This window comes from Thalassophryne amazonica, chromosome 19, assembly GCF_902500255.1.
Source record: "Thalassophryne amazonica chromosome 19, fThaAma1.1, whole genome shotgun sequence".
NCBI classification, from domain to species: domain Eukaryota; kingdom Metazoa; phylum Chordata; class Actinopteri; order Batrachoidiformes; family Batrachoididae; genus Thalassophryne; species Thalassophryne amazonica.
In genome coordinates, this window is record NC_047121.1 from 45053072 (window position 1) to 45066692 (window position 13621).

Sequence of the window (13621 nt, forward strand, 5' to 3'; positions counted from 1 at the left end):
ATGCCTTCCCTCCTCTCCCGCTGCTGATGTTGACACTGCACAGGATAGATCAGAGCAGCCACAGGGTTGCTCCATTTTGGCCTGGGAGGATTTGGTTTCCCATGATTTACAAACTCCTCGAGGGAGAACCTTGGGCTCTCCCGGAGAGGAAGGATTTGTTGTCACAGCTACAGGGGAGGATTTGGCACCCTCACCCAGAACGCCTTCAACTGTATGTGTGGCCATTGAGGGGCCAGACTCCTTGTTAAGTTCTTGTGACCAGGCTGTTGTTCAGACTATCCTTAATTCACGTGCTGCTTCTACCAAGGCTTTGTATGACAACAGATGGAAGCTGTTTGCGCGGTGGTGTGAGAAACAAAAGTTAGAGCCGGAGCACTGCCCTGTGCCAATTCTCCTCAAATATTTACAAGAACTGCTGGAGAAAGGACTTTCTGTCGCTGCCTTGAAGGTTTATGTTGCTGCAATCTCTGCCCGGCACGTCTACGTTGATGGCCGGTCAGTGGGTTCACACCTCTTAGTGTGTTGTTTTTTGAAAGGTGCTCTACGTTTGCGGCCTCCAAGGCTTGCACGCGTACCTTCATGAGACCTTCCTCTAGTCCTGGAAGGTTTAAGCTTATCCCCTTTCGAACCAGTTGAAAGTGCTGATCTTAAATGGGTGTCAGTGAAGACTGCCTTTCTACTTGCACTGTCTTCAGCTAAGCGGGTGGGAGAGCTCCATGCCCTATCAGTTGCTGGGGACTGTTTGCGATGGAATTCTGATGGATCTGGGGTTACGCTGTGGCCTAATCCATCTTTTTTACCCAAGAGAATTTCAACTTTGCATGTTAATCAGCCAGTTTCCTTGGCTGTGTATGTCCCGCATTCTGATCCAGGATTATCTGTTTCAGGTTCCCTGTGTCCTGTCCGAATGTTGAAGCAGTACATTAGTGCGACTGCCGGGATCCAGAAAACGGATGCCCTGTTTGTGTGTTACGGTGATCACAAAAGAGGCTGTGCTGTCTCAAAGCAGCGACTCTCGCATTGGATCATGGATGCCATTTTACAAGTATACAGGTCCAGAGGTCTTCAGCCTCCTAAGGTTACGTGCCATTCCACCAGAGGGGTGTCCACCTCCTGGGCTGCACTGAGAGGTGTCCCTTTGAGTGATATTTGTGCTGCTGCTACGTGGGCTTCGTCCTGTACCTTCGCCCGCTATTACAGACTGAATGTGGCCGCTCCTCCTGCGGTGACTTCGGCGGTGTTGTCTGCCTCCACTCCCGACTGCTGATGCGAGGTGAGGTGAGTGTGACTCTTCATGACCTTGTTGGTATTAAGTCATCCAGGTGCTAAAGCACCGCCCTCTGGCGGTCAGGAGGAATGAAATAGAACGAGAGTTACGAATGTAACTACGGTTCTATGAATTCTGGATGACCGCCAGAGTTGCTTGTCACTCAGAGTCTTGCGAGTTCATTCCGAAAAGAAGCGAGCGCTGGGTGCGTCTGGTATATAAAGACAACCAGTGACGTGCACATGTAGTTATCCAGGTGCTAAAGCACCGCCCTCTGGCGGTCATCCGGAATTCATAGAACCGTAGTTACATTCGTAACTCTCGATCACTCACTTGAAGAAAGAAAGAAAAAAAAAAAAAAGCAGAGCGCCAAAAGTAAGGACAACAGTGCTGATTCCCAACACTAGTATTTAGTATTAACTAACTGACCTAACAAACAGCCCTAGACAGTAACATCTACAATTTTCACATTCACCATGTACAATTTTGTTTTAAGAAACTAAAACAATTGGAATTTTATTATTGTTTGTTAATTTTGAAAGACAAATACAAGTTAACAGTCATGGCAGAAAGCAGCCTTGTATTTTGATATGACTGTTGTGGCGAGTTTTGGTTTTCCCTACATCGGTAAGTTAAACAGAAAATCAATTTGGAAATGGCCAAACAGTCACAACAAATAAATGTGTTTTGTTTTTCAATCTCAATAAAGATTTTTTTCTCCAAATTATAACCTTTAAATTAAATTAATTAAAAAAAGAGACCGTTGCAATGAATTAATGCCCAGAGATTACGTCTTACCTCCAAATCAATTACAAGTTCAATGAATCTCTCACAGTAATGTACTTTGTCCATGTTTACAGACCCTAGGGAAACAAAAGGAAAAAACATTTTCAAATTTCAGATAAATTTATGAAAATTGTCAATAGTCACTCCAGTGGTACTGTGGTGCACTGTTGGGGCTACTGGTGTATTAGTCCATAGGACAAACCACAGGCTGGCATACTGGTACATGATTGCTTACACAAGAACAAACAAGAAGAAAAAAAAAAACACAGGCAATGATAAAAGTACCAGAGATGTTAGTACATTTCCAACATGCCACACAGACGACATCAAGCCGCATTATAAGATACTGTGCTATGAGGCTGGTGTAGCGACCTAACCACAAATCCTGATTAACAGTTTGTGTTTACATTTAAATTTCATGCATGTAGCAGAATGATGTGGGTCTTGGATTGTAATTGACTGCGTCAGGTTTGAATTCTACCTAAACACATGTTCTGTTTTTAGTATTCAGGTGGTGGCGGGGGGGGTGCTTAGAACATAGTAGTCAGTGATGGTAGTGCAGTGGCAGCTGGAACACAAGCTCCTTTAGGAAGAGTGATGAAGACAACGTGACAGATGTGTTTCCCAGAGACACGATGACCCTGGTCTAAAGAGAAGTGCCATGTGACACTGAAAGGAACGAATAAGTACAGTATATAATTACACTAGGAAAAGTGCAGAGTAATCCAGTATCCAGTATGATTACCATAATCATAAAAATCCCCAATAATTATTAGTCTAATCCAATTCTATTTTTTCCGCCAATCTGACTGGCTAAGCACGTGAGATTTCAGACCGTATAATATTGGGGTAACGTTGGCAAAATATTTCATCGTTTCACATTTGGATGTGTTACTCTGCACCTTGACGAGATGTCATTCCTGTCGAATGTCATTCCTGTTGTTCGCGCAACTGTGCATGCATGCGCAATATTGTTGGGACGCGGAACTGTCAATTTATGCGACGAGACGCACAATTTCACAGAACACTGGCTGCGCGGGCAGCTAGCTGTTAGTGCTGTTAGCTGAGAGCGAGAGAAAGTCTCGTACGGACGACGATGCCGACATGGGTGAATTTAAGATACCATACGAAAGTATTGATGTGGATTCTGATACAGCATTACCGTTTCACATTTGATGGATTTTTACATTTGATGGATTACTACGCACCCTGACCGCTGTTGGAGTGATGCTGCCTCGGCTCGACGGTAAGCCTCACCAACCCAATTACTTACAGAAAAATAAACTGTGCAAACGATGGAATTGAATTAGAATGGGAATAACTCTCTTATAACAAGTATAACCTCTCAAAAGAGGTTATACAGTCACAAATTGAGCTTTACCGACAATGCGTAAGCGGAGCCGGTAAAACGGCTATTTGCGACCATATAACAGCATGAACGTCCACAAATCATCAGACACAACAGGGTTATTCCCTAATTTACATTCACCTCCTCCTGTCTCTGCAGATTCTGATGAATGTGGAGTATTTTCACAGCGTACAGTACTTAGTGTACCTGCGAAGGAGGCTTCAGGAATGAGTGGATGTGATAAGAACACTTCAAAAGCTTCTCTTCATTTCCAGCTGGAATGAAATACTGACAAACTTCTCCTTCCTCAGATCCGTGGTGTTGACAGATGTAGGGAGGACACCACATAGTGAGACATCTCACTCATTTTAGGAATGTTCTTAAACACAGCCGAAAGCAGAAATGTCACTGCTCAAAAATAAAGCTGAAATATGATCTTATGAACAGCTTATCTTTCTTTACTGGTACTTGTCCCAAGTACCTGTCAAATGAGTATGCCCCTCTATCTGTTTGGTTTTTTTTTGGCTCTAATGTCTTTTGCACATCAGACAACAAGCGAACAACACACTGCTCTGTACTACACTTATTGTGCCAAATGCCACCTTTTCTGAATTTTAACACCACAATCACTTATCTACACAACTTTAACAAGCTCTCCACAAGCACATAACATCCACAAAGAACACAACAAACCACAAATATTTACAGTTCTTCAGGACTCCTTCCTCCTGTTCTGGTCAAACTAAAGGACCCCCCCATTTCCTATTTTGACACTTACACAAAGCAGCTACCCCACAATTTTATTACAACTGTGCATCCACATTATAACCACTCAAGCTGTATCAGGGGAGATTTATAAAGAGAGCAACAGAATCACACCACATGACACAGTGCTGTTTTTTGTGGGGAGGGGTGTTACTTCTGCACTTCTCTACTTCAATCCAGGCTCCATAACAGGGAGCATGTTAAGAAAAAGCTCATTCTATTTCTGGCCACCAAACAGATTTCTTAAAACATTCTTCTAAAATCTCCACAGCAGCTTTCTTGTACCTTCTCTGAGGATTAAGTCGTCCGAAAACTATTCTGAGTATGTTGTCGATGTAATGTCCACGCAAGTGGTAAGCATGCACAGTAAGTTGTGCCTGTGGAGAACTAACTGAATGGCATGATGATCTTGAGGATACTAGGGAGGCCAGTTTGCACTGTTTACTGCTTTATGCAATGCAACAATCTGTTTTTTGTTTTGTCAAATAAAAGCAGTTTCTTCTTAAGAAACACAATTTGGTCTATAGACAGTCTATTTCCAAAAATATGTTTTGAAAAAGGGGCCGTTTTTTATTTGAGGCAGTCTTATATTTGGACCAACATGATATTTAACAGAACCGTTGTTGACATCTAGATTACTCAGAGTAAATTAACCACAGATCAAAAGAAAAGATATTATAAAGCTAACAGGAATCCAACATAAACACTGCAGCTCATTTAGGGACAGCCCGATCAGGCATACTGACTGCTGCTAAACTGTATTTTTGTAATGAGGTTACATGTTGAAAGAGATCCGTACAAAACAACACCATGATGGGACTTCCGTAAGGCGTACCAAGGGAAATAAAAAAATATTTTACTGTTTACCTGATGGCTCAATGGACATTAGAACACCAAGAAACTTTTTAATGAGGGCCGAAAGGAAGGTCCTCTCCTTTTTAGCCCTGAGGAAAACACACAGAGAGCAAATCAAAGAAAACTTACAATATAACAGTGAACAAATATTTCATAGTCTGTATAGATCTGAAAAAACAAGCAGGAAAAAAAAAAACAACATTACTGCTCAGCTGCGTCAGCTTCCATCTTATCAAATTGTTTCTCAATTAGATTCCAGAATTTCTGCAGCTTTGGAACTTTCTTCAGCTCATGTTGGAGTCTAGACTGCAAACATAAAGGAGATAAATGATACAGTACACTTCATGCATCCTTCTGATAAAACACAACAAAGATGTAACTGCATGTATGTCTCAGTGACCAAAACAAAATGGAATTATGGGAAAGAGGTTGATATCTTACTGGCAGGAGGCACTTCCACATAGGCAAGGAGATGAGCTGATTCACCTGCTGTCTGATCAAATCCTCCTCCTAAGAGGGAGGCACAGAACAAAGGGGGGGGGGGGTGTGTGTGCAGACTTTAGATGTACTGTGCAGTGCATGACAGATTTTCATTACACTTCAGCACACGATATAAATCTGCAACTAAAATATTTATACGACTTTACAATTGGAGTGCAGCAGACTATCACAGCAGATTTTTAAAGCGAAACATCAGCATTACTTCCCTGTGGTTTAATGCAGCTAGAGAGCACACAAATAGATAAGATGGGAGCAAACCTAGGATGTACTGTCATAGCTAATACTCCCACCTAGTGGATGTTACAAGTAATTGCCTTCAGCCACATTTATGTCCTAGTTTCAAAAATAATGAAGCTTAACTGCTGATTTGCATTGCATTTGTCATGAACAAACCATTATTTTATTTAGCACCATCCAGACTTATCTGTGAGTTGCCTATAGTCTCTTTGACAGGTACTGAAAATTTCATGGAAAACTTCCACACGGTTCCAGAGATATGCACGAAATTTACCCAAAAATAGCACCTTTTTTCCCTATCAATTTTGTGTGACATTGATATTTAGCATTATCATTTAAAGTTGAATGTTAAAGAAATAACCTTGTATTTTGTCTGTCTGTGCTTCATACTAACACACAGTAATACATTTCTGTAAAGGTAGAAATGTCATTTCCTAGAAAAAACATCATGTTTCTAAAGCAAGGTAAAACTGTCACAAGCGTAATGCTGAGAATAAGTCCTTGATTTATTTGTGTCACAACCTTAGCTATATCTCATACTCTGCTCCAATAGAATAATTATATTACTTGTTCAATACTACCAGGAACTAATGGACAGAATTTCTTTGTTTCAGGCTTCTGCAGACTAAAGAAGATACCTCCAACTGCTGTCACAAGCGTTACGCTCTAGCACATTATCGTATATATGCACTGATAATTTCTAGCAATGACTGAACCGAGACCAAGAGAAATATTGAAACTCTGATATATAACCATACCTAAAATGATAACATTTCACAAAAAAGACCACTTTTAAATTTTGATGGTTATGTCACACATTGGCTTCATTATTTTTGAACTAGGCCTTATGAGCACAGTGCACTGATTCTCAATCCTGCATCTCAGGACACCATGCACTGCTCATTCCATCTCCATTTTTTTAAGCCATATATAATGAGCCAAATCAGGTGTGTTATGTTAACCAAGTGTGACGAAACCAAAAAGATGGAAATTATGGACAACTTGAGCCAAGAAAAGTGTTGGAGCATGCGCTGTTGTCGCACATCACCACATCCACGACACCACGGAACCACCTTGTGTCCAACCACAGAGACAGACAACTGGTCCATCCCCACCTCTCAAAAGCAACCATCCATCTGCCGCGCCCAAGTGATGTGTAGGTGTCCCATTGGGCTTCTTCAGCTGCTGGAGTCCTCAACACTCAGACACCTCTGTACTGGATTGTGCACAGAAAAATACCCCACGTGGACAAAATGTACAAGCTGAAATTACCTCACAAAGCAAGAGTCATCTTAGTCTCCACAAGTAACCACACATTTGACACAGTCATTCCAACCCAATAATCCTCTGAAAAGACCTGGCAACAAAGTCATTCAGTCGTAACCTTCAGTCACTGGATAGCGTCCAGGTCTCACAACCATACAGTAAGACAAGAAGCACCAGGACCTTAAAGACTTGGACCTTCATTCTCTTGCAAAGTCATCAGCTTCCCAAAACACCTCTGTCTGGTGATCTCCTCACTCCTGGTCATCCCAGGTACCGCTCGGTCTTACAGGGATGAAAGTGGTGAAAAACAAAAAAGCTGAAACCCAAAATTACTAGGAGGCTCTGGGAGGTCTGCAGGTATCAGCTTAACATGCACGATGCACAGTAGTTGGAATGAAGCACATCCATTAAGGATTGAATGTTCTGAATGAATAGTTTGGATGAATGGATGAACAAAAGGTTTCTGCAAGACAGAAACATAAATAAAACAATGTGATTTTCATTACAAATCCTAAACACACTACAGCATAATCAAAAAAACACCAATAACTGCAGTCCTATATAAGTATAATACGCATAACAGTAGTTGGCCGAACTTACTTAACCTAATAAGCAGAGATTGTCTAAGCAGACCATATAGTGCCTAAGTAACTAGACCTTGCCCAATAATGCCAAATAACGCCACTTAAATCATCCCCACTCAGCAGGAATCTATCAACCCCACGCAACATCCATAAAACAGAAACCCCTCTGCAAATAGGTAAATCACCCTCTTCACAAACACATTCTACTTCAAAAGCAGCGTTGTCGGTGCCAAAAATAACTCTGGTCCTCCACTAACGGGACCGAAACCTAACAGCACACTGGGGGTGCCAAAATCAATGACTAACCTAAATAACATAAATCAGACACAACTAAGGGGAATTTACAACAACGGATTTACATTGATCTCAAAAATGACCCAGGTGATTGGCAAAAAAGTGGAAATCTGCCAAAAAGTGGAAAGTTTTCATCCCTGGTCTTAAAGACATTGGACTCAGAAACATGAATGCCACTGCTGAGATAAGTGAATATCACTAACCATACAGATGGTGAAAGACAGAGTCCAGCAAGTCATTAAAAGCCTGGATTTTAGCCTTGATGCAGGACAATCACAAACCCAGACACTCCCAATTCCTCACTCAGCTTCTCAATTGCTGCAATCAGGGTATCCACTGGGAAGTCAAGGTCAGTCAACCTCTGCTCGCAAAGGCACCTAAAGACATCCACTTGTTTCTACATCGATGTTCTGCTTCTATTTTGGCTGATCAAGTCGACAGCGTGTTCAAATTCTTATTCATATTTCTTCAGACCACATTATCATTTTTAGGCAATGTAGCAATTTGGGAGAAAGATGCAAGAAATCAAAAAGCTGTCATTTCCCCCACCCCCCTCAAAACAATCAAGGCTTGCAGCATCTTCTTCGGCGAGGTAGGTATGGTGTTACCGAGGGTACAAACTTCACAGTGATGCAACTGCATTGAAAGTATCAAAAGTATGATTAACACTTCTGATCTCAAGAATTGCTAACCATCACTCCACTAAATATTTTGGCCTGTAAAATCTGGACTGGGTAACTCAGTGGGATAAGAAGCTGGGCTACTAAAATGAAGACTTGGGTTTGATTCTCGATCTGTGTGCTTGGACAAGGTACTTTATCTGCATTATTTCAGTCCACCCAACTGTAAATAGGCATTGCCTTGGTTGGAGAAGTAACCTGCATTGGACATGGCATCCCATCCAGGAGGAGTCACGAATTCCCATCTCCTTCACACTACGATATACGGGGATAACTATCAAGGACCTCAGGGGCCTATATAAGACTTGCTACTTCTTCTTCTCAATAATAACAGATGTTTAACACATTTTCACAGAGAAATATTTAAGAGACTTAAAAAAAAACAGCTCTTCTCACATTATGTAGTGTCAAATAAGAAAGAATTTCAATCTGGGCAACCTGAAATAATTGAGAAATTATGTAAATACTGTATTCAAAGAAGCTGCCTGAGCATGACTGCTCTTAGTAAACATGGAACTGGCAAATAAACAAAGGTCCCAGAAAATATCAGAAGTGGATTACACACCATACTGTTGAAACAGTGGTCCAAAAAAACCACCAAAACAGTTTGCTCCTTCAGAGTCAGGCCAGCCTGGTCATCAGCCAGCACAGCTTCCATCACACACTTAAAAAAGAAAGGGAAATGGCTGGGCTCCTTCTTGAACACCTGATGTATACAAACCAAACAAGGACATAGTTTTGTAAACAGCAATCATGTTTGAACAGGTCAGACATCCACACTGAAGCTCGTGTTACAGTGCAGCAATACTTACCTCCCAAGCTGGGACATTCTCTCTGAACTTCTCATTAACAATGCAACATATGGACATCAGGAAGGCATTGCTGGACACCTCGGGAGTGTAGTTCACCCAGAGGTAATTCTCAAGGTACTGGCTGAAAGAAAACAAAAGCATAAAAGTATCTCCACAAAAGTGGTAGTGCAGGCTGCAGAATGTGTGACAGGAAGAACAAAGTGAAACAACTCACCTAAACTCAAGCAGCATAATTTTTCTGATGGCAAACCTAGAAGCACAGGGAAAATGCACGCTTAATGTAATTATGTGTACAAGTAATGCCCATTCTGACAAAACAAGACATAACTTGCCCAAAAGGGAAAAAAATAATGAATTATCAACCCGCTACGTACTTGTACTTGAGAATCTCCTTGTCATAAATGTCTTCCATCACCTCACAGGAAAGAATATGAACACACATGCATTACTGATGTAAATACAAATGACTGGTAAAAGCAGCAGTTTTTTTTAAACCACTGTACCAGATCAAACAATTCCTGCTTACAAACGGAGCAATATTTTGGTTGGAAATGAAAATCTGTTCCCTTCAGTTATTATATATGCAGTAAATGCACCTCTGTTATTTAGTAAAGGTTTACTGGCAAAAAGATAACCCTAAAGTAAAATACATCAAAGTATGAAACTCACCACTAGATCAAATGGTAGTTTGTTCTTCACGTGTGGAGCCCAATATTTATTAGCCAACTGAATAAACATATATTAAAAGAAATCAGTAAATGTGAATTGTAAAAGCAAGTTCAAGTAAAAACAATACATTAATTTAGTGTGTATGAAACACTGAAAAATGTATCAAGATATACTGGTGTCATTCCAAATAGACTAATACTAGCTAGACAAAAAATGAAATAGTCGATATTTTGATTAAATTATACATAATTTCCCACAATGTATAACAGATACATTTGGAAAAAAAAAGGTCTTATTATTTGAAATTTACAGCCCTGTTCATTAAAATATGTAGTACATTGGTTATTTTGTGAAACTTTTATGACATTTTGTTGAAAATATACAATCTTTGTATATTTAGGGTTAATACATTTTTGGCCTCTTTATTGTCAAATTTGTCTCACTGGAATTCTTCTATCTGGAATAAAACCGATACATCAATTTGTGTAAACACTCATCCAGACCACACAAATTTTTGGGGTATTTCAGACCAAATATTTAGTCTCAACAAAAATATTGACCTAAGGGTAGTATCTCACTGGGCTGCAACATTTGATGAGTAGTAGGAAACACAAATTCGTGACAAAACCTGTGAATTAGCAACAATTTTTAGTTGGAATCACTGAAATGACGACACATTTGCGAAAGTCCTCAAGGATGATGCGGGATGCTATTACACTGTTATTATGTGAAAAGAGGCTGTGGAAATACCCTAGACTGTAGCCACAGAAGGCAAAACCCTGTAAATAAAAAAAAAAAACAACCTACTGGAGGAGATAAAATACACATGAGAAAAGTGGATGTTTTGTGGGGTGAATCACTGACTTGCAGAATTATGACAAGAGCCACACCCGCTGCATCTTGACAATACAGTAATTGCAGAGGATTATTCAATAAAGCATTGACATTATTTCCGTGGTGGTACTACAAAAAGATAAAAAAAAAAAAACAAATTCGGATCATGCGGGTCATCCTCCTCCTACTCTGGACAGGACTTGTCCAGCCTGCTGCCCCTGCCTGCATGGCAGGTTGTACCCAGCCTGGCAACAGAGCTGGTTGGCTGGAGGCTGCTGGACTCACTCAGCCATGACCGCACCGTTTCCAGAAGTGATGTTCCTCTCCAATAATAGAAAAAGGAAGAGCACATCTTCAATCCCTCACATTTTCTCATGAGCTGTCACATATTACGCACTTACTGACTCACAGAAACTAAATTCAGAAGGGTTTGAGACATCCACAATGACTGTGACTATTTGGAGAGAACAGATTTTTTTTTTTTTTGGCATGTTCAAAATTCAACTGACAAGAGCGATGCCCTGCAACTTGCGTGAGGAGAATGCAAACCCCTGTACACGTTTTGCCAAATCTTGCGAATTCCCTCGCAAATGCCTTTCGAACTTTCACAGCCCAGGGAGGTGGTACCCTAAAAAATAATAAGTGATTTGGGCAACGATCAGAAGACTTGACGCATTCAGTGTGAAAGGACGGCCATGTTTCAGGCTATGAAAAGGTTCTACTTGAGGATGAAATATCCCCACAGACAGGCCTACTAAGCTGCTTGTGAAGCCTTGCTGCTAATCACAGGGTGTTGGAGACCCATGATGATCTGGGTCTGTTTCTTTGTGGTAAGGAGAAATGTATTTTATTCTTCACTGGCAGCTCCATTTAGATTTTCAATCACGTGTGTAAATTTGACACAAGGTTTCCTCAACAAAAACACGACAGAGAAACCAACATTAACTCACAGTATGGATATGACTAATGAATTAAGTTACCTGTGTAACATGTTCAGCGTTGATCTGAGACACAGAAGGGGCTGCTGCCTTTTTAGCAGGAGTTTCTTTCTCCATGGTGTCTCTTTCAAGCAGGTGGAACCACACACAAAGACGTTATTGTTCAAAACAACCACCTTTTCGTTTAACTGTGTGTTCTAAACATGTTTTATTAGCCTTCGGCTAGTCAGGTTGTGGTAAAATCGTTAACAGAAGTCAGAAAAGCTGTAATGTTAGCTCGAAGCGCGTTTTTTAATGGTCCGGTTTATCTTGCATCCTTACTTGAATAATTAATATATTAAACACTTAAAGTTATACTACTAACCTTTATTGTACTAGCATGAACACAAACTAAACGCGCTGCACGCGATTACTTCCTGAACAGGTACGTCACCAAACCAGTCCGGTAACAAATAAACGTCTTTAGTTTGGTTCCTACCTTGTGATGAATGCGCTGAACAGCGGAGTAACATAAATAAATGAAAAGGAAAAAAAAAATAGAATAAATTATTTGTATCTTTTAAGCCAACCAGCTTGAGTGTTCGAATTGAAAGCTAGTGTGTGGGAGTTACTGCCATCTAGTGGTGAAGTTGCAGATTTCATGAAGCCATTGAGCGTCATGAAATCTGCAACCATGAGCTTTCACGGTTGTCGGGCTAGATTGTAGATATCTCAGCAAATGGTTATGAAAGCTATATTCCATTTCTGCTAATAGTACGCAAGTCCCTTTGGCTGCTCTGAAATGGCTCTGCATGTTGATTTGGCATACGTTTGTACCAGATGACCTTCCTGACAACTACAAAATACATGGCTAATGGGCAAGGTGTGGGTTTTGAACTGGAAACCTTCTGCACTAAAAACAAGTGCACTTAACAATTTGTCACACACTGTAGATTCAAAAGGGTCATATTAAGTACCTCTTCATCATGCTAACACTAGCCTCCATGTGTCATCAAAACCAATATACTTTGTTGATAAAAAAAAAACCTATCAGACACCAGTCAAACTGCCAACATTCAAAGTCCAGACTCCCATATCCCTGCTTCTAACGTTTGTCCTCTCCCACGACCTCTGGACATGATCTCCACATCTTCTTCACTCAACAGCCGCCTAATTGTTGAGATTGTTGCGAGATGAAAAAATGGCCAGATCTTTCAGAGAGACCAGCGATCTCAGTGATCTTCCAGTGATTTCCACAGATGGCACAGTCTCCTCAAAGTTTTGACTCAGTCCAAAACAATCTCTCAGCAATCTCTCAATGATCTCCCAGTCATCTCTCTTGGTCGCACTGGATCTATCAACAATCTCTGTAGATCCCTCAGTGATCTCTTTTTCACACGAGTGCTCAGCGAACTCTCAATGGTCGATGCAGGAGACTCTGAAAACTGCATTTTTGATCACACAATGCACATGCAAGGATCTCCCTAACATTTACACAGAAATGGCTTTTTCGAGTCTTTAGGAGATCGCTGAGAGACCAGGCCAATGTTTGATACAATATGAACAGGAACATGCAATTTGTACTTTTTTTAATTCAACAATTACTTATTTTCCTTAACGTTTAGTCCATTTGTACTTTTTCATTCTAAATTCTAACCACATTTACAACTGTTGAGCGGGATTTGTTTGAAACTTTGCATTAAACATTAATTTAAAAGCATATAATAAACAAGAGACAAAGCAGAATCAAATTTGTGCCAAAACATAATTAAAGCAACACAAAGTTCATATAAGCTTTTTTTTGCT

The 13621-nt window shown here is 40.5% G+C and overlaps 1 protein-coding gene across 1 annotated transcript in view; it reads right to left on the minus strand.

The window, feature by feature from the left end:
- Window positions 1-12184, minus strand: part of aqr (aquarius intron-binding spliceosomal factor) — a 102874-nt gene extending 90690 nt beyond the window's left edge. The window contains 10 exon segments of the mRNA XM_034195288.1: window positions 2066-2130; window positions 5034-5110; window positions 5227-5327; window positions 5463-5531; window positions 9149-9289; window positions 9396-9516; window positions 9610-9645; window positions 9770-9810; window positions 10065-10121; window positions 11879-12184. Of these exon segments, the coding sequence (XP_034051179.1) occupies window positions 2066-2130; window positions 5034-5110; window positions 5227-5327; window positions 5463-5531; window positions 9149-9289; window positions 9396-9516; window positions 9610-9645; window positions 9770-9810; window positions 10065-10121; window positions 11879-11953 (783 nt within the window). The 5' untranslated portion in view covers window positions 11954-12184.
- Between the last annotated feature and the right edge of the window lie 1437 nt (window positions 12185-13621).